The sequence below is a fragment of the Phyllobates terribilis genome, unplaced genomic scaffold (assembly GCF_046119375.1).
Source record: "Phyllobates terribilis strain yellow unplaced genomic scaffold, ASM4611937v1 Scaffold_3__8_contigs__length_932513732, whole genome shotgun sequence".
Lineage (NCBI taxonomy): Eukaryota > Metazoa > Chordata > Amphibia > Anura > Dendrobatidae > Phyllobates > Phyllobates terribilis.
Window position 1 is genome coordinate 469,835,195 of NW_027362763.1, and position 21,693 is coordinate 469,856,887.

At 43.2% G+C, this 21,693-nt stretch overlaps 1 protein-coding gene across 2 annotated transcripts in view; it reads right to left on the reverse strand.

Annotated features, from left to right (window-relative positions):
- Positions 1-21,693, reverse strand: part of AK9 (adenylate kinase 9) — a 151,933-nt gene that overhangs the window by 121,382 nt on the left and 8,858 nt on the right. For both annotated transcript variants that reach the window (XM_073675841.1, XM_073675840.1), the window contains exons 3-4: positions 15,561-15,624; positions 4,305-4,357 (exon numbers count right to left, since the gene is read on the reverse strand). In XM_073675841.1, the coding sequence (XP_073531942.1) occupies positions 4,305-4,357; positions 15,561-15,624 (117 nt within the window). The remainder of the gene's footprint in view (positions 1-4,304; positions 4,358-15,560; positions 15,625-21,693) is intronic.

Consider the following 21,693-nt stretch of genomic DNA (forward strand, 5'->3'; position numbering starts at 1 on the left):
GCGTAGTGGTGTACCTGGACGACATCTTGGTCTTCTCTCCGGATCTCCAGACTCACCGGAGGGACGTTCGTCAGGTCCTGCTCAGACTAAGGCAGAACCATCTCTACGCTAAATTTGAGAAGTGCCTCTTTGAGCAGACCTCGCTTCCGTTTCTGGGCTACATTATCTCTCAGACCGGCCTTCAAATGGATCCTGAGAAACTGTCTGCCATCGAGAAATGGCCCCGACCGGAGGGGTTGAAGGCCATTCAGCGTTTCCTGGGCTTCGCCAACTACTACCGCCTCTTCATACCACACTTCTCTTCCCGGACGGCCCCAATTTCTGCGCTCACCCGTAAAGGTACTAATCCCAAAGAGTGGCCACCCGAAGCAGAGGAGGCCTTTCTTTCCCTTAAACAGGCCTTCTCTTCCGCCCCGGTGCTGCATCGCCCAGATGGCAACAAGCAGTTCTTCCTGGAAGTTGACGCCTCCTCCTCTGGAGCCGGAGCGGTACTTACTCAAAAATCATCTTCCGGGAGGATGGTAACTTGTGGCTTCTTCTCTAAACTCTTCTCCTCCTCTGAGCGCAACTATTCCATAGGAGACCGAGAGTTATTGGCCATCAAACTGGCATTGGAGGAGTGGCGTTACCTGCTCGAGGGGGCTCTTCACCCGGTAATAATTTACACTGACCACAAGAACTTGGCTTACCTCCAGCATGCCCAGAGACTTAACCCGCGCCAAGCCCGGTGGTCCTTGTTTTTTGCTCGTTTTGATTTTGTCCTTCATTTTCGCCCGGCTGACAAAAACGTCAAGGCGGATGCCTTGTCTCGATCCTTTCTGGTGTCTGATCTCGAGGAGGATCCGAAACATATCATCGATCCCGCCAGAGTAATGCAGGTGGCTCCCGTGAGTCTAAATCGTCTTCCTCCTGGTAAGACGTTCGTACCAGTACCTGATCGGGAGAAGATTCTACACTGGGGTCATTCGTCTAAACTAGCTGGCCACGCCGGTCAGAAAAAGACCCTCCAGCTTATTACCCGGCACTACTGGTGGCCTAACCTGCACAAGGATGTAATAGACTTTGTTTCTGCCTGTGTGTCCTGCGCCCGCAACAAAGTTCCGAGACACCTGCCGGCCGGCCGCCTCCTACCTCTGCCAGTACCTGCTGCCCCCTGGCAGCATATAGCGATGGACTTCATTACTGATCTGCCCGTCTCTGCCGGTTGTACGGTCATTTGGGTGGTCGCTGACCGCTTCTCCAAGATGGCTCACTTCATTCCACTGCCAGGTCTTCCGTCTGCACCCGAGCTGGCTAAAGACTTTATCCGCCACATCTTCCGTCTTCATGGCCTGCCCCGTCACATCGTGTCGGATCGTGGGGTACAGTTCACTTCCCGTTTCTGGAGAGCCACTTGTAAATTGCTGGACGTCACCCTGGACTTCTCCTCCGCTTACCACCCACAGTCTAATGGTCAAGTGGAGCGGATCAATCAGAACCTGACCAGTTACCTTCGGCACTTCGTTAATGCCCACCATTCTGACTGGGTGGATCTCCTGCCATGGGCCGAATTCTCGTACAACAATCACGAGAGCGAGTCTTCCTCCAAATCCCCGTTTTTTGTAGTCTACGGTCAGCATCCTCGGATCCCGTTTCCCGTCTCCACCTCGGCGGACAATCCGGCTGCGGAATCTCTTGTTAACAAATTTTCCTCCATATGGGAGAGTACCCGGTCCGCACTCCTTCTGTCATCCGAGCGTATGAAAAGACACGCTGACAAAAAACGTCTGGACCCTCCTCAATTCCGCCCTGGGGATAAAGTCTGGCTCTCGTCCAAATATGTCCGGCTCAAGATCCCTTCCTATAAGTTAGGGCCTCGGTTCATCGGCCCACTGGAGGTCATCAGTCAGATCAACCCGGTGGCCTATAAATTGAAACTCCCGGCCAACTTACGGATCCCTAACTCCTTCCATGTGTCTCTCCTCAAACCTGTGGTACTTAACTCTTTTTCCAAGTCTACAGGTACGCCTCCTGCTCCGGTTTCTGCTGAGGACGAGTTTGAGGTAGAGAACATTCTTGCCACCAAAAGGGTAAGAGGAAAGACCTTTTTCCTGGTAGATTGGAAGGGGTTTGGTCCTGAGGAGAGAACGTGGGAGCCCCGGGAGAACATCCATGCCCCTCTCATCCTAGCTAAATTTCTGTCTGGCCTAAAAAAGGGGGGGCCTAAAGGGGGGGGGTACTGTAGTGCCGGCGTCCCTGCCCTCTGCTAGGCAGGGACGCTGCTCCTCTCACCGCTCTGCTCCGTGCCCGGCTTCCTCCCCCCGCTCTGCTGTCAGCGCGCGCTCCGTCCCGGCGTCCTCCTCCTGCTCTGCTCTCAGCGCGCGCTCCTTCCCGGCCCCTGTGCTTAGGGCGCGCGCGCGCGCGCTCCCCTCCTCTTAAAGGGGCCGCGCGCGCCGCCCTAAAAAGTCCCCGGCCAATGGCCGGAGGACTTCATCATATATAAGGCACCTCCTCCAAAATGGAGGTGCCCGAGCAATGTTGTTTGCACCTGTGTCTCACCTGTGCTTCAGCCCTCAGGTCCCGTTGCCAGTTACCTGCCAGTTTCCTGCTAGTTACCTGCCATTACCTGCCAGTTACCTGCCTGATTCCTGCCTGAATACTTGTTACCTGTCTGCCAGTCTGAGGTCCGACGGTCTGCCTTACTACTCCTGTCAGTCTGTCTAAAGGACCAGCCTGCCCGCTCACCTGGGAGCGCATATCAGCTACCTGCCTGCTTGCCTGAGGTCCGACGGTCTGCCTTACTACTCCGGTCAGTCTGTCTATGGACCAGCTTGCCCGCTCACCTGGGAGCGCTTCTCCGTTATCTGCCTGCTTGCCAGCCCGGAGGCTCCGTTGTCACGTGCTGTGACCACCAGCTACTCCAGACTCTTGCCCGCTCACCTGGGAGCGCATCTCCGTTACCTGCCTGCTTGCCAGCCCGGAGGTCCCGTTGTCACGTGCGGTGACCATCAGCTATTCCAGAGACTCTTGCCCGCTCACCTGGGAGCGCTTCTCCGTTACCTACCTGCCTGCCAGCCCGGAGGCTCCGTTGTCACGTGCTGTGACCACCAGCTACTCCAGACTCTCGCTTGCTCACCTGGGAGCACACATCTACCACCTGCCTGCTAGCCTACCCGGAGGCTCTGCCATCACAGGTCGTACCTACCCCTTACCCAGAGACTGCCCTGATCACTTGCCGTAACTCCCTGTCCGTTCACCCAGAGACTGCCACCCGCTCCCTTACAAGGGCCGCCCCCTTGTATAGTAGCTCAGAGGTTCCGCCTCCCGGACCCGTTACAGTCCGCCTCCCGGACCCGTTACACATTGCATATACTACTGCTGGCGTCTAAGGTAATTCTATATACATAGCACCATTATATATTGTTGGGCTGTGTATTACTAGGTGTAATTATCAGTATCTGTATTATTATGTGTGTGTATACTGCACAGTACCACTTTTCCTGTCCTGTATACAAGGTGTATTTTCAAGTATCTCTTCTTATTCTGGACATTTAGGGGCATGGAGTGTGGCAAATGTCGGTAAAATTTTTTGATTGTCCGTGAATTTTGGCCTAGGGGCATCAACTGTATGTAGGGGGACTGTGGGGGTGATCATACTGTGTGGGGGGTGGTGCTGTGGGGGACATTATACTGTGTGGGAGCCATTATACTATGTGGATATCTATGTGAAGGCCATCATACTGTGTTGTAGGGGCCATCATATTGTTTTGTGGGACTGTGGAGGCCATTATACTGTGTTTTAGGACTGTGTAGGCCATACTACTGTATTTCGGGACCGAGGAGACTATAATACTGTATGTTGGGTCTGTGGGGGCCATCATACTGTGCAGTGGGACTGTGAGGCCATCAAAATGTACGTTGAGACTGTGAGGGCCATCATACTGTGCTGTAGTTGGGGGCCACTGGGGTCCTCATAATGTGTGTGAGGGAACTGTGGGGACAGCACTGTGTGGGGGACATTATGGGGCATCACACTTCGTATGTGGGAGGGTGGCTTTGGTGCAATTTATTTAATCATTTTTTCCATCCTCCGATAAAAAAAAGTGAGCCCTAAAAACTCTGCCCCATAACAGAAACAAGAGACATTTATTTATCTGTACTTGTTTTGTGAATATTGCTAGCTATAAAGCATTGCTCATTTAGGCACACTGAACATTAGCATATTACCATGTCTTTCTTTTTATGAAAAATTATTCTCTAATGTTTTCCATATAAAATGAGACCCAATAATGTATTATTTTATTCAACAAACACACAGCACCAACCATATTGCCTTGCTCTGTTTCCCGCTTAATGTGCTCATTAATCAGTTCCTTGGCTGGAAAATAACAAAAAGACAAAAAAATAAGGAATTAGAGGTAATATGTTTATTAAAGCTATATATTATGCATGCTTTACTTATAAGAAAATAAATCAGAAACAGTACCGAATTTTATAAATTTATGGTTGTTTTTTCACACACTTTAGTTGAGCACAGAACAATCTATAGTACATCATTCACTTCACATAGGCTGCCATTGTTCTTTGCAGCACATATCCTGTTTACACAAGACGATGTGCTGCCGAGAAAGATTATCTTTTCAGCAAACCAAAACTTCTACACACTAAAAACAATATTTTACAAAAGTTGATTTGTTTTTGCATCATCATATTAGAGAGCTGTAATTTTTACATTTTTTTTCTGAATGAGCCATATTAGGGCTTGCTTTTTTGAGGGACAGTTTGGCGTTTTCATTTATATCATTTTTTTGTACATAAGTCTTTTTGATCCTTTTTTATTATTTTTTTTGGGTGTCAGTATGATAATATAATAATATATAATAAAACATTTTATTTATATAGCGCCAACATATTCTGCAGCACTCTACAATTAAGTAGGGATATATACAGACAATACAAATACAATATACAATGTAACACATTTCATTTTTTGTGTGACAGTACGATGAACAAGCAACACTTTTGTTGTGTTTTTATCTTTTTTTTTTTACGGTGTTCGCCTTACGGATTAAATAATTTGCCAGTTTTATAGCTTCAGTCAGATGCGGCGATACCAATTATGTGTACATTTTTTGGTTTATTTTTATTTTAACGTGCCATAACCCTCCTGAAAAAGCGATCAATACATGCTAAAAAGAATGAACATTTGCACTGCAATGTAAAAAGGACTTGTTATCCATATGTTAATTCTTTTCTTCTTCTTTTAAAGAGAACCTGTCAGCTCCCCCGTGCCCCCGGAACCACCAGCAGTTGTGTCAACCTATCAAAATCCTCTGCCTAACACTCCCTGTATTACATTACACATAAACAGATCTTTAGAAAAAGTATTTCTAATGTCCGTTTATGATATTTAATAAGGGCTGTGACTAGTCAATGTGGCATTAGTTTCCCCAGACTAGTCGGCCCACTTAGCATGTTATCACGCTCCTGTGGGCATGATAACATGGCTTACAAGCGCCAGCGTCATCGCCAGCACTATACTTACCTCGCACATGCACGGCTTCTTTTCCTCACATTGGTCCTCTGGAGCCGGGTGTATGCGTGCCGGCTTCAGAGAGGTGCACTGTGCATGATCGGAAGTGAAGAAAAGAAAACTTCCAATCATGCGCAGTGTGCTTCTCTGAAGCTGGTGTGATAACATGCTAAGTGGGCCGACTAGTCTGGGGACACTAATGCCACATCGACTAGTCAAAGGGTTCATTTACAAATCATAAAAGGACATTAGAAATACTTTTTCTAAAGATCTGTTTATGTGTGTAATGTAACACAGGGACTGATAGGCTGGGTATTTATATATGCAGACACAACTGCTGGTGATTCTGGGGGCACGGGGGAACTGACAGGTTCCCTTTAACCGCTTCAGGTTTCCAAAGACTCCAAGAGGTTAAAAGAAGTGAATGGATCATTCTACAGGTGGCTTCTGCTCACTAGTTAGATACACAAATGGGGAGAAAGATACATGCATGAAATGTTGATCTTCTAAAAGTAGAAAACATCTATTGAGACCAACCAACAACAAACACCTAAAAAAACAAACTAAAAACAGCCATATAGTAAAAAACCATCACCAAACAGTAGACAACTCAAACGTTTGGTCTGGATAGATATAGATCAGAATGTTCCCCCATATGGACAAAATATATAACAAAGATATAAAGATAGAAACACCCAGCAAAAATATACTGACAGCTGATAACAATAAGTAAATTACAATGCAAATATAAACCAGTGCATAAATATTATATACAGTATAATAGAAAATATGGCCAGAAAGTAAAAATGCATCCAAATATAAAATACCAATGGGGGAAAATTCACCCTACGCATTTTAAGATTAGGGGTAATGGTAAATGACCAAAAGTCATCCTTAATAGCAGAACATAAATTAAGCTAGTCTGCTAATATATGGTAAAAATAAAAAAAGTGGATACACAAATGAGTATGATTAGTAAGTATAGATAGACTCAATATGGTAAAATAAAGCCATACCAGGCATTCACGGCGATCTATGGGTGGTAAGAGATGGCGGCATAGGTGAATGATGATTATAACTGACACAAATAGTTGCCACACAAAGTATGGTGAAAAGTAACAAGCGCCTGAAATTGAAGATGATGCCACAACAAACACAGCCGAGAGCCGTGTTTGTTCTTATACTACGAATCCTATCTATGAGAACCCTATATGTTTCATTAGGTACTAATTTATAAAAATCCTGTTTACTCTATTGGGCATAAATGAACTCAAGGGGTTAATATAGAGGTATCACTCTGTATTTAGCTCCGTCCCTCTGAAGTAATTGTACACCTGGTTAAATGTATATAAGGATCATTTGTTTGCTGCTTGTCACACCTTATGAAGGTGGCCTTGTCCACCGAAATGTGTTGTGTGTGTTAATAAATCAGTCATTTTAATTAATTTTTGCCCTGTTATTGGCGCTCTGATACCGCTATTCACATTCACTGATTGTCTTTCTCCCCCTGCTGGGGTGCGGTAGAGCTGCCTTTATTTACTTGTTCAAACCACCTGTGGGATGAAGTTAACTAAGAGTTACTACCCTGGTTTCCAAGCTGTGCTGCCCTAACCCCTCCGGAACGCTGCCTTGAGTGTTGGTGAAGCTGGGCATCCATCTCTGCGCAACTAACCTGATCACGTGACCCACCACCGTGAGATCAGGATCTGTGAACGCCGCTGAAAGCAGATGACAGCCACCAACAGAGCAGAGCTTGTGGAGCTTTACACTGGGGTTGTGCAGAGGTGCACAACTCTATAAGGTTAGTAGCCATTCCCACACCCCTCTACAAATTGCATTACTGAGTCACCCATTGCGCCCTGTTCTTTCCTTTTTTTTACATTTTGGAAACGAGACCCCTCAGGGAACTTATCTAGATGTGTGGTGAGCACTTTGAACCTCCAGGTGCTTCACAGAAGTTTATAACATGGAGCAGTGAAAATAAAATTTTCACATTTTTCCCACAAAAATGTTTTTCAGCCCCCAGTTTTGCATTTATATAAGAGTATCAGGAGAAATTGCACCATGCAACTTGTTGTGAAATCTCTCCCGAGTAAGCAGATACCCCATATGTGGGGGAAAACCGCTGTTTGGGCGCACTGCAGGGTTCGGAAGGGAAGTAGTGCCATTTGATTTTTTGAATGTAAAATTTGCTTGAATAATTAGCGGATGTGCCCCTGATGTGCCTAAACAGTGGAAACCCCTCACAAGTGACACCATTTTGGAAACTAAACCCCTCAGGGAACTTATCTAGATGTGTGGTGAGCACCCTTAACCCCCTGGTGCTTCACAGAAGTTTATAACACGAAGCGTTGAAAATAAAAAAAATCTAACTTTTTCCACAAAAAGAATCTTTCAGCCCCAAATTTTTTAGTTTCACAAGGGTAAAAGGAGAAACTGGAACCTAAAAAGTGTTTTGCAATTTCTCCTGAGTACGTCAATACCCCACATGTGGGGAAAATACACTTTTTAGGCGCCCGTCAGGGTTCAGAAGGGAAGGAGCACTGTGTGACTTTTTGAAAGCAAAATTGGCTGGAATCGAGAGCGGATGCCATGTCACGTTTGGAGAGCCCCTAATGTGCATAAATAGTGGAAACCCCCCACAATTTACTCCATTTTGGAAACTAGACCCTTCAAGGATTTTATCAAGGGGTATAGTGTACATTTTGAACCCAGAAGTAGGACAGAATTTGATAACATTAGGTAATCATATTGAATAAGTTGTTATTAGTCTTGAGCGCAAGTGCTCTCTACTTGAGTTTGCATTGGGTACTCGGGTATGCACCATGTATCACGGGTGCTCGAGTGATATGCTCAAGTTCCTGCCCCGAAAAAAACATGCGGGAATTTTTTGGGGCCGCGAAGCATATGGGGCAGAGACTCGAGCATGTCACTAGAACACCCACGATACTCAGTGCACACACGAGCACCCGATGCAAACTCAAGTAGCGAGCACTTGCGCTCAACACTGGTCGCCATATCGTCATCATTTTTTTTTTTCCTTCACTTTTGAAAAAATCCCAACCCTAACCCTAGCCCAACCCTAACTCTAGGACAACCCTAACCCTAGCACAACCCTAACCCCAACCCTAATACAACCCTAACCCTAATACAACCTTAACCCTAGAGTTTATTTTTTTACACCGCTCCCCGTGTGGTATAAGTGATTAGACGACTTTATTCTTCGAGTCGGTGCGATTACAGCGATGCCAGATTCATATCGGGTTTTTATGACTGACAGCTGTCACACACTAAAAGACGCTTTATTTTGTTGCAAAGACTAGTTTTTGCATCGCCATATTTTGAGAGCTATAATTTTTCCATATTTTGGCCGACAGAGTCATGTGACAGCTTGTTTTTTGCGGGACAAATTGACGTTTTTATTGTTACCATTTTCGAGCATGTGACCTTTTTTTATGTCTTTCTATTCCAATTTTTTGGAGGCAGAATAAACAAAAAACAGCAATTCCGGAATTGTTTTTATGAGTTTTTTTTCATGCCGCTCTGCGTGTGGTAAAATTGATAAGGTAGATTTATTCTTCGGGTCAGTACGTTTATAGCGGTACCACATTTATATAGTTTTTTTATGTTTTGGCGTTTTTACACAATAAAAACTATTTTCTAGAAAAAATATTTTTTTTGTATCGCTTTATTCTGAGAGCTTTACCTTTTTTATTTTTCGGATGATGGCGCTGTATGGTGGCTTGTTTTTTGCGAGACAAGATAACGTTTTCAGTGGTACCATTTTTATTTACATTCGTCTTTTTGATCGCGTGTTACTCCATTTTTTGCTTGGCGGTATGATGATAAAGCATTGTTTTTTGCTTCGTTTTTTATTTATTTTTTTACCGTGTTCACTAAAGGGGTTAACTAGTGGTACAGTTTTATAGGTCAAGTCATTCCGGACGCAGCGATACCAAATATGAGTAATTTTATTGGTTTATTTATTTTTTTCGTAATAAATAAATATTATGGGTTTAATATATTTTTATTTTTGGGGATTATTTTTTTCATTTTTACAATTTTTTTTTTAACTTTTTTTTTCACTTTCCTACTTTTTTTTAACTTTTACACTATGTCCCACTATGGGACTTTCACTTTTTGCAGCCTGATTGGCCGCATGGCATAGAGAGAAGCAGCTCCCTATGCTATTCAGCCTGTCAGCGCTGCACACAGGGGAGACATTACTTTGGTCATGCACTGCACATGACCAAAGTAACATCCTGCCTCCTGGTGACCCGGATGTTGTCATAACAACATTGGGTCATCATGACAACATCCGGAAGCAGCCGCAGATACCGCCGGATGCCGGCAGGAGAGGTGAGTATAGCGATCACCTCCCTCCTTGCCACCGCAATGCTGCGATCGACTTCGATTGCAGCATTGCGGGGGGTTAATGTGCCGGGAGCGGTGCGGGACCGCTCCCTGCACATAGCACTGGGTGTCAGCTGTGACAATCAGCTGACACCCGCCGGGGATCGCCCCACACAGCTTGTGTGCGGGCGCGATCGCCGCAAACGTAATAGTACTATTTTGAGCCATACGGGACCAGAGAGTAACTCATCACAAACTGATTAAGTTATCATTTTATTAAATAACACACTTACACTGATAGACATACATTTAAAAAATTAGCCATGCTCATTAGCACATAAGGAAAATTCATCCATATGTTGATGGATGAGACAAAGGAATGGCAGCATCACTGATGGATAATCGTGATGAGCAGCACTATTGTCCACTATAAAGTTCCAATCTCTAAAATACAAAAAAACACAGACAATTAAGATCCTATAAAAGAAAAGATAATAATAAAAGAGTGCCGAGAGAGAGGCCCTATATGAAGTGGCTGGACAGAAATACGACCCTGGCTGCCGCATTCAGGACGGATTGGAGAGGAGAAAGTTTGGTAAGAGGGAGACCGATCAGAAAAGAGTTGAAGTAGTCCAGATGAGAGTGAGTAAGAGCGAAAGTAAGAGTTTTAGCAGTTTCAAACGTGAGAAAGGGTTGGATTATGGAGATGTTTTTAAGACGCAGGTGACAAGAGCGGGTGAGTGATCGGATATAGGGAATAAAGGAAAGTTTAGTGTCGAATATGACGCCAAGGCAGCGGGCGTGCTGCTTGGGAGTTATGGTTGAACCCTCCAGGGTAATTTCGATATTAGGTAGAGTTAGGTTAGTAGATGGGAGAAACACAAGAAGTTCAGTTTTGGAGAGATTCGGTTTAAGATAGAGGGAGGACATGATGTTAGACACAGCAGACAGACAATCCTTGGTATTTTGTATTAGGGTAGGGGTGATGTCAGGAGAGGAAGTGTATAATTGGGTGTCGTCAGCATAGAGATGATAATGGAACCCAAATCTGCTGATTGTTTGTCCAATAGTGTCAGTGTATAGAGAGAAGAGGAGGGGGCCTAGGACTGAGCCCTGCGGAACCCCGACAGTAAGAGGATGAGGAGAGGAAGAGGAGCTGGCAAAAGATACAGTGAAGGAGCGGTCAGAGAGGTAGGAGGAGAACCAGGAGAGAACGGTTTCCTTGAGGCCTATAGAGCAGAGCTTAGTGAGGAGGAGCTGGTGATTCATAGGGTCAAATGCTGCAGAGAGATCCAGGAGAATCAGCAGGGAGCAGTGACCTTTGGATTTAGCTGTTACAGTAGTAGATCATTAGAGACTTTAGTGAGGGCAGTTTCAGTGGAGTGTAAAGAGCGGAAACCAGATTGTAGAGGGCCGAGGAGAGGGTTATCTGAGAGATAGCGGATTAGACGGGAATGGACCAAGTGTTCCAGGAATTTAGAGATGAAGGGAAAGTTAGAGACAGGTCTGTAGTTAGCAGTGCAGTTCTGGTCCAGGGATGGCTTTATAAGTAGAGGGGTTATGATGGCATGTTTAAATGAGGAGGGAAAGATACCTGAAGAAAGAGAGAGGTTAAATATTTTAGTCAGGTGAGTGGTGTCCACCGGTGAGAGAGACTGCAGGAGATGTGAGAGAATGGGGTCACTGTTGCAGGTTGTAGGCCGAGAAGAAGTGAGGAGCTGGGTAACTTCTTCTTCTGTGACAGGCTCAAAGATGGCTAGTGAGCTTGAAGTGCAGCAGGGAAGGGGATCCAGGCACTGAGGAGATTGGGCTGAGATGTCCTGATGGATGTGGTTGATTTTTTCTAGGAAATAAGTGGCGAGATCCTCACCGCTGAGGTTGGTGGTGGGGGTCTGTGCTTTAGGATTCAGGAGGGAGTTTAAGGTTTCAAAAAGTCGGTTTGGATTGTTGGATAGTGAAGTGATGAAGGTGGTGAAGTAGGATTGTTTGGCCAGATGAAGGGCAGAGTTATAGGTTTTGAGCATAAGCTTATTGTGGATGAAATCCTCTGTTTAAAGAGATTTTCTGGTATTCATTGATATTTGTATTCATATATGTAATTTGTAGTAAACGAATGATAATACTTACGATGACCGTTAATAGGAACCGGTTTGTATTTGGTTAACGTATGTTTTTTTATTTGTGCGTTTCTTTTATTTAGTTTTGATTATTTCTAAAAACAAATTAAAATGTGAATGTATCTTAATATCTTTCACAATAAAAAATGATCTGATAAAAAAAGGAGATTTTCTCCACTGACAAGACAATACATAAAATGAGCGCATGCGCAAAACAGAGACAGTGGCAGCAATCCCCTAACAAACATGGATGGAGGTCTAGTATTCACATGTCCATACAAAATATATTATGAGAAGAGAAATAAGATTGGGGCATATGTAAAGGCCGAATCTGGCCAAGATCTAAATAAATTAAACTACCATGGTAGTTCGCCTGTAAATCTTTGTCAACGCTTTCGTATATTTCATAAATATTAAGCAAAGCAGTACAAAGTGAATGTGTGCAAAATAAGCAGTAACTTCATATACCAATAGAAATAAATCCAGTTTAGACTGCACGATTGTGAAAAGAGCATTCCTAGGAACGTTAGATTATAACCTTCCAGTGTAAATCGATTTTAAGTTAGTTTCAGTAAACGATTTGGGGCTGACATGTGAAAATGGTCTAATGCTATGAAACATTGTATCCAGAGTTTCTACAGTCATGGCCAAAAGTTTTGAGAATGACACCAAAATTATATTTTCGCATCATCTGCTGGCCTCTGGTTTTTATTAGTGTTTGTCTGATGTTTATATCACATACAGAAATATAATTGCAATCATATTATGAGTACCAATAGGTTATATTGACAGTTATAATGAGTTAATGCAGCAAGTCAATATTTGCAGTGTTGCCCCTTCTTCTTCAAGACCTCTGTAATTCTCCCTGGCATGCTTTCAATCAACTTTTGGACCAAATCCTAACTGATAGCAGTCCATTCTTGCATAATCAATGCTTGCATTTTGCCAGAATTTGTTGTTTTTTGTTTGTCCACACCGTCTCTTGATGATTGACCACAAGTTCTCAATGGGATTAAGATCTGGGGAGTTTCCAGGCCATGGACCCAAAATCTCTATGTTTTGTTCCATGAGCCATTTAGTTATCACCTTTGCTTTATGGCAAGTTGCTCCATCATGCTGGAAAAGGCATTGTTGGGCGCCAAACTGCTTTTGGACGGTTGGGAGAAGTTGCTCTTGGAGGACATTCTGGTACCATTCTTTATTCATGGCTGTGTTTTTAGGCAAGACTGTGAGTGAGCCGATTCCCTTGGCTGAGAAGCAACCCCACACATGAATGGTTTCAGGATGCTTTACAGTTGGCATGAGACAAGACTGGTGGTAGCGCTCACCTCTTCTTCTCCGAATAAGCTGTTTTCCAGATGTCCCAAACAATCGAAAAGGGGATTCATCAGAGAAAATGACTTTGCCCCAGTCCTCAGCAGTCCACTCCCTGTACCTTTTGCAGAATGTCAGTCGGTCCCTGATGTTTTTTCTGGAGAGAAGTGGCTTCTTTGCTGCCCTCCTTGAAACCAGCCCTTGCTCAAAGAGTCTCTGCCTCACAGTGCGTGCAGAAGCACTCACACCAGCCTGCTGCCATTCCTGAGCAAGCTCGGCACTGCTGGTAGTCCGATCCCGCAGCTGAAACAGTTTTAAGATACGGTCCTGGCGCTTGCTGGTCTTTCTTATGCGCCCTGGAGCCTTTTTGACAACAATGGAAGCTCTCTCCTTGAAGTTCTTGATGATGCGATAGATTGTTGACTGAGGTGCAATCTTTGTAGCTGCGATACTTTTCCCTGTTAGGCCATTTTTGTGCAGTGCAATGATGGCTGCACGTGTTTCTTTAGAGATAACCATGGTTAACTGAAGAGAAACAATGATACTAAGAACCAGCCTCCTTTTAAAGTGTCCAGTGATGTCATTCTTACTTAATCATGACTGATTGATCGCCAGCCCTGTCCTCATCAACACCCACACCTGTGTTAATGGATCAATCACTAAAACGATGTTAGCTGCTCCTTTTAAGGCAGGACTGCAATGATGTTGAAATGTGTTTTGGGGGTTAAAGTTCATTTTCTGGGCAAATATTGACTTTGCAAGTACAGTAATTGCTGTTAAGCTGATCACTCTTTGACATTCAGGAGTATATGCAAATTGCCATTACAAAAAATGAAGCAGTAAACTTTGGAAAAATTACTATTTGTCTCATTCTCAATACTTTTGGCCATGACTGTAAATGAGTATTAGATACAGTTTCCATTCAATCAGGGGAGAGCAGAGAATTCTTTTTATTACAAAAAACCTCTTCACCAGGGTATGTGCACAAGGCATCTTTTTCAGGTAGGTCTGCTCCATAACGCACCTGAAAAAGCGCTCAATAAACATGAAAAAGAATGAACATATGCACTGCAATGTAAAAAGCACTTTCTGTTCATATGTTCAGTCTTTTCTTCTTCAGGTTTCCACAGATGCAAAAAGGTTAAAAGAATGAACCATTCTTCAGGCGGCTTCCGCTCAATAACGGATACATACAAGCCCCAACGAAAAGGTCGGCTGTGAATCCGCCGCAAAAAAGACCAAAAATAAGCCAAAGAAGATGGTTCAGGAAAAACATGCTGGGGTTTTCCTCAAGTGTCTTCCTATAGTAAATCTCGGCGTCGAAAAGATGTAATGTGCACATACCCCAATTGCTTACAGGGATTCCAATTAATGGACATAGTGCCTTTTCATAGTGTTGGATGCACCAACAGTGATGAAAATGGTGGTTTGTCCATCCTGAGACATGGAATGGCAGAGGAGGCATGGTTCAGACTTTCCATAGTGCCTGTATCACTAACTTGCTGTTTTTGGGAAGAAGAAAACGAGGCAGCAGTGCAGAGGACATTAGGTATAGCGCCAAACATATTCCGCAGCACTTTACAATTTTAGGGGGGCTTGTACAGACAAAAAGACATTACAGAATAAGCATTACTCAGATATTAGAAATATACAGTCACATTTAATGTCAGGGATGGAAGGTTGCTCTGAAGACTTGAGGCAGGTTAGTTGGTGGGAAAAATACTGCCTGACAATCCCTGCTGAATTGTCATTGTGCTGTGGTAGAAGGCACTATGGCATTCCCCATGTAAGGCTGTTTAACATTATCAACAATACATATAATTTAAAAATAAATAAATAATAGATCTTTGGTATCAACGCATTTTTAAAATATGAATGGATGTAAATTTAGGAAGAAAAAAGTTTTGATGATGTTTTTGAAGATGTTAAACTAGAGGTGCTGCTAAGATGGGTCACTGCACATCCCTCATACCAAAAATTGTGTGTGCAGTAAGCTGCTTCTTCTTCCCATCAGAACTGGAAGGTTAGGGCGACTCAATGTCAGAATTCTTAGAAGAGCCTCGTCTGATTAGGATTCTTCTTTAATCAGCAATACTGATTGGAGGCGCATTTTCTTCTTCAAATACTTTATTTTTATCATTTTACTCGCTTATATAGCAGCAATATTTCCACAGTGCTTTACAGATGTTTTCATCACTGTCCCCTTTAGAGCTTACAATCTAAACTCTCTACCAGTATGTCTCCAGATACAGAAATACCATTACCTTCAATGAAAATGCAGTTCCATGACTGTGAGAGCTTCTTCCCAAGAGTTGCCTTTCCCGTACCCTAGAAAAGATAAATTAAATAATTATTGTTTTTCATAAAAATACATAAGATACTGCATGATTAGAAGAACCGACTGATCAAAGTATGGAGGTCTGTGAGATCTTTATCACATCATTCAGACTATAATAGTGTTGAGCGGCTTTAATTTTGCTTTTTTATAATCAGAGACCAGCTCCTACATTACAAATATCTAGGGAATAATTTGCTGATACCTACAGGTCTCACCGCTGGCACCCCCAAGGAACTCAAGATCAGGGTTCTGCAGCCCCATCGTGAATGAACTCCATTCACTGTCTATAGGACTGCCGGGAAAAAAAGCAGAATCCTGCACTTGATAGTCCCATACACAATGAATGGAGCGGGGACCGTCCATGTGCAGCTCCGCTCCATTTAGGACAGGGCTGCCTAGTGCTGAGCCCTGTTCTCAGGGGTTCTAGAGCCCCCATTTCAGGATCCATGAGGGTCCCAGGTGGTTGCACTCGCAAAAACCAGTGTTATACTTTACCTTAATTATAGGGGATAACCCTTTAACATTTGAAATTTTCTGCTATAAAGCCATATGAGGGCTTGATTTTTTGCAAGATATAGTTGAATCCCACCATTTTATTTTCCGTATAATATACAGAAAAGGGGAGTATATCAGGGTTCTGCAGCCCCATCGTGAATGAACTCCATTCACTGTCTATGGGACTGCCAGGAAAAAAAGCAGAATCCTGTACTTGATAGTCCCATACACAATGAATGGAGCGGAGACATATATTAATACATAAACTGATCATAAGAAGAGCTGCTCAACCTGCCAACTTTGTAGCACCAATGAGCTACTGAAGATCTGTGAGTCTGAGTAATTTACCCTGAAAAGGAATGATTCACAGTACTGTGCAAAAATCTTAGGCATAATAATAATAATTTTTTTTTTGATAGCGCCAAACATATTCCGCAGCACTTTACAATTTTAGGGGGGCTTGTACAGACAAAAAGACATTACAGAATAAGCATTACTCAGATATTAAAAGGAGTGAAGGCCCTGCTCGCAAGCTTACAGTCTGTGAGGAAATAGGGATGGACACAAAAGGTAAAAATGTACATATATTGTATAATACAGCCATAATATGCTACATAGGGTATGCACATAACACTACATGAACTGGTCACCAGCCAGTATGTGTACAATGTAGACAGAGGCTATTCAGCGCATGGAATGTATGAACATGATTTTTTGAAGAAAATTTTGGTATGTTCCAAACTGGGACAGTTAGAGAAGTATGTTAAGGTGAATAGGCCAGTTTAAAGAAATGGGTTTTTAGGGCACGCTTAAAATTGTGGGTATTGGGGATTAAAATTGTCCTGGGTAGTGCATTACAAAGAATTGGCGCAGCATGCGTGCAATCCTGGAGATGGGAGTGGGAGGTTCGGATTATGGAAGATTTTAGTTTTAAGTCATTAGCAGAACGAAGGGCACAGGTAGGGTGGTAGACTGAGACGAGGGAGGAGATGTAGAGTGGTGCTGAATCGTGGAGAGCTTTGTGGGTAACAGTGATAAGTTTATATTGAACTCTGTATTGGATGGGCAACCAGTGCAATGACTGGCACAGGGAAGAGACACCAGTGTAGCGGTTGGTGAGGAATATGATCCTGGCTGCTGCGTTCAGTATGGATTGGGGAGGGGAGAGTTTAGTAAGAGGGAGACCGATGAGTAGAGAGTTGCAGTAGTCAAGACGAGAATGAATAAGAGTGTGATGGTGTGATATGTTATGTGGGTATCATTCTGTGTATATTTATATTTTACTGATTTTCATAGTGTTCTCTTGTTGCTCTGTGTCCCTCTAATGTTGACTTCTCTTGTAGGATGGGTTGATATTGGTTAATTGATCAATAGCTATTATTTATCATCTGATATCAGCTCCCACAGCTTATTGTACTGTTATCTTGCACAGGGTCAGTGAATAATGCTGTTTGCTAATATGATAATGACATATTGAACCAGGCTAGCTTATTGATTTTGTAAAGCAATGGAAGGATTAACAATGCCACCTTTCCCCACTGTCCTGCGAATGAGGAGAGGGACTTTTAAATATCACAGCCAGGAGAGAAACTGGTTAGATGCTGTGTGTGACAATGACATGAGGACAGCATGTCAGAGAGAATGGGAGAAACCTGGATGACTTTGGAAATAATGCTGGAGAATATGTAAGAAGAAGCATCTGGACTGTTTTTATCATCTGTCTGCTGGATTGTTGGACTCTCATTTCCCAGGTCGTTTGTCCCATTACTGGACTGCATTCATGTTTCTGGACTATATTATCCTCTGTGGGGTGGATTGTATATGGACCCTTCAGTTTTGCCTATAATAAAGGTCTTGGAATTGTTCAATCTTCTCTTGCTCTGTTGATTGTGTGATGTTGGAGAAGGACCCTGTGACAAAGAGCTACAGTAAGAGTTTTTACCGAGTCAAAGGTAAGAAAAGTTCTGATTCTAGAGATGTTTTTGAGGTGTAGATGACACGAGCCAGCGAGTGATCTGATAAGAGGAGTGAAGGAAAGATCTGAATCAAATATGACCCCAAGACAGAGGGCGTGTTGCTGGGGAGTAATGGTGGAGCCACAGACAGGAATGGAAATATCGGGGACAGGTAGGTGAAGAATGATTTAAAAAATAGGAGTGTTAATAGTTGACTTTTATCCATTATCAAAAGGCAAAGTGATTGAACACAAGAGAAATCTAAATCTAATCAATATTCAGTGTCTCCACGCTTTACCTTTAAAACAGCATCAAAGCTTACATTTTTCTAGGTACACTTTCACACAGATTTTGAGAGCACTCTGCAGGAAGGTTATTCCAAACATCTTGGAGAACTAACCACAGATCTTCTCTTGATGTGGGCTTGAGCAAATCCTTCTGTCTCTTGAAGTAATTCCAGACAGACTCGATGATGTTGAGATCAGGACTCTGTGGGAGCCATATTATCACTTCCAGGACTTCTTGTTCTTCTTTACGCTGAAGATAGTTCTTAATGAAATTGGCTGTATATTTGGGATCGTTGTCCTGCTGCAGAATAAATTTGGTGCCAGATGTCTCCCCTCCCTGATGGTATTTCATGATGGACAAGTATCTGTCTGTATTTCTCAGCATTGGGGACACCAAGAAATAGTCAATGTTGAGGACCATAGACGCAGCCATTGGCCAAGTATACTTAGTACTACTGATGAAGGACGCATTACGCTAACTTCCTTTCGAAATTGGAAGATGCTCAGCACTACCATCAGCTCAGAACTGGCATTAAGTAGTGGGATCCAGCTTCACTCATCTACTGTTTGGAGAAATCTGGCCAGAAGTGGTCTTCATGGTAGGATTGCAGCCAAAAACCATATCTTCAACGTGTAAACAAGGTCAAGTGACTCAACTATGTGGGAAAATATAGGAACTGTAGTACAGAAAAATGGCAGCAGGTGCTCTGGACTGAGGTGTAAAAATATGAAATATTTATCTGTAACAGAAGGCAGTATGTTCGCACAAGGATTGGGGAGCGGTACAATCATGAGTGTCTGCAGGTAAGGCTATGTTCACATAGCGTTTGACCATATGTTCAGTGACTCTGTTGGGGCTTACATTCGAATTCAAAATGGCATTCGTGTGTACGTATTTTTGGAGGAGGGCAGCAAGATGTAGTAGACTAAGTCTTGGTGTCCGCCTCAACTAGCCATATAGGGTCGAAAATGATGTACGACCGAGCACACTGTGACTCCGTCTGCATCATTATAGTCAATGGCCCCGTCAGTGCATATGCCTGAACTCTGTTTTGCAGGGGTTTATCATGATTCCTCGTGTCAGTGTGTCTGGACGCAGTGAGTGACAGTTCAGTCATTCAATCTAGGGGTGTGCTGAGCTGTCATTATGGTGATGGACAGGATAGCCTTCCAATCGGAGGCTGGGGCGTGCTGAGCTGTCAGTGTTGATGTGTGTCAGCTGCTCAATCAAAGCCAGGGCATGCGGGGTTTCTTCCCTGTGTCTCCTGTTCGGAGTGATTATCTGGCTTTTTAGCACGGGTCATGCCCTATTGGGCACTTTTTAGCTATACCACATGCATCTGATTGGCTCTAAATGTATTCTGCAATAGGATAATGACCCCAAACATACAGCCAATGTCATTAAGAAATATCTTCAGAGTAAAGAAGAAAAAGTAGTCCTGGAAGTGATGATATGGCCCTCACACAGCCTGATCTCAACATCATTGAGTATGTCTGGGATTAAATGAATAGATACAAGCCTACATCCACAGAAGATCTGTGATTAGTTCTCCAAGATGTTTGGAACAACCTCCCTACCAACTTCTTTCAAAAACTTTGTGTAAGTGTATGAAAAAGAATTGATGCTTTGATGCTGCTTTGAAGACAAAGTGTGGTCACACCAAATATTGATTTGATTTAGATTTCTCTTTCGTACATTTATTTTGCAATTTGATAATAATAAAAAATTGGAAACAGTTTACTTTAATTATTATTACTTCGCAGGATTTTTTCCACACCTGCCTAAAAGTTTTGCACAGTACTGTAAATGTAAAAAAAAAAAAAAAGGGAACTTGTCACATTGACCATGCACTCTAAATTGCAGGAGCTGAGCAGGTTGATTTACAGGTTTGTGGGAAATGGTTGCTTAACTTATATTTTATTAATCTAAATCCCTGCTCGTTCTGGGCTTAATGGTCAAGGGGGTGGTCTAAATCAGTGATAGAGACAAATGTCAATCACTAATTAGGACCACCCCCTTGACTACCAAGTCCAGAATGAGAAGGCATATAGATGATAAATTACATGTTATACTGAATACTTATTTTCCCACAAATTTTTATTCCAATCTGTTATGCTCTTCTTCCTCTATGGCATGCTGCCTATCGATTGCATGGCATTTTTACGCTGACTAGTTTTCTTTAAACAATGTCATCTTCAAACAGTCGGAGAACCCGCAAATGGACGATTTCCCGCCAGAAGAGGAAGTAATTTGTGGGGAGGGCTCCACTGGGCAAAATTACAGGATCTGAGAGTGGACTAGTGTGAAGGAAAATTACATTGAGACAGACTTGTTCTAGATAATTAGCATATAACGAGCTGAGCATTAAGAGTTTAAGACAGAAACATTTGTGAAGGCCATGAAGCACTTGGAATGGACTTAGGTAATACTACGGTGGTGATTTGGGAAGCATAGCGACCCGACAGGCATCTGGCCAGGGGTGGGAGATAAAAAGTATCACTAGGCGGGCTATTTAATCCTGCTCCCTGCACAGTCCTTTGCTGTTTATTGGGGTTCCTTTGCGCTTGGTGGTGAATGGTGCTAGCATTAGGATTGCTATCTTTTCTGGGGTTTTCTCATTTTCTCTTCTGGTTACACTTCATGGGGTTCTAGCAGAAGTACTCACCTGGTTTTTGACTGTGCACCAACCGCGTCACCAGATGCCAGCTGTCTGGCGACAGTGGGCCTGGGAAGGCCTCTGCCAAAATCCCCCTTCCATTTACTGGGAGCTGAGTGAAAAGTATTCCTAGCCCTCAAGGTCTCGCCTAGCTGGGCAGCTTGTGCCAAGTGCATCTGTGGCTGCGCCTTTGCTGGTTTGGTGCCAGTCTTGCTGTGTCCCTCTGAAAAGCACATAACTTGTATACCCTTTTGCTTCCTCCCCGGGCCCAGGAGCTGTGGTTTGATCAGACTATGTCCCTGTACGGTCAGACACAGCCATTATACAGTATTTATAAGATTATCTCAGCACAGGAACATTTTATTTAACATATCCAATTGTGGAAGTTATTATTATTCCAAGATCTATTGAATAAAATGAACTTTTGTTCGTGGGAAAACCCCTTTAAACTTCCCCAACGACAGTAAGTACTGTTTGACCTGAAGTGGCATCAGAGATTGAGATTATGAATTGTATGGATCTTTAAAACAGCTCCCATAGAAATCTATGGGTTCATACTGTACCATAAGTACCACATATGATTAAAAATTGGAAATTGAATGTCTAACCATAAAGTAATAAAATGTACTGGTAAAAGGTTCATTAGTATAATAGTTGTCATATGA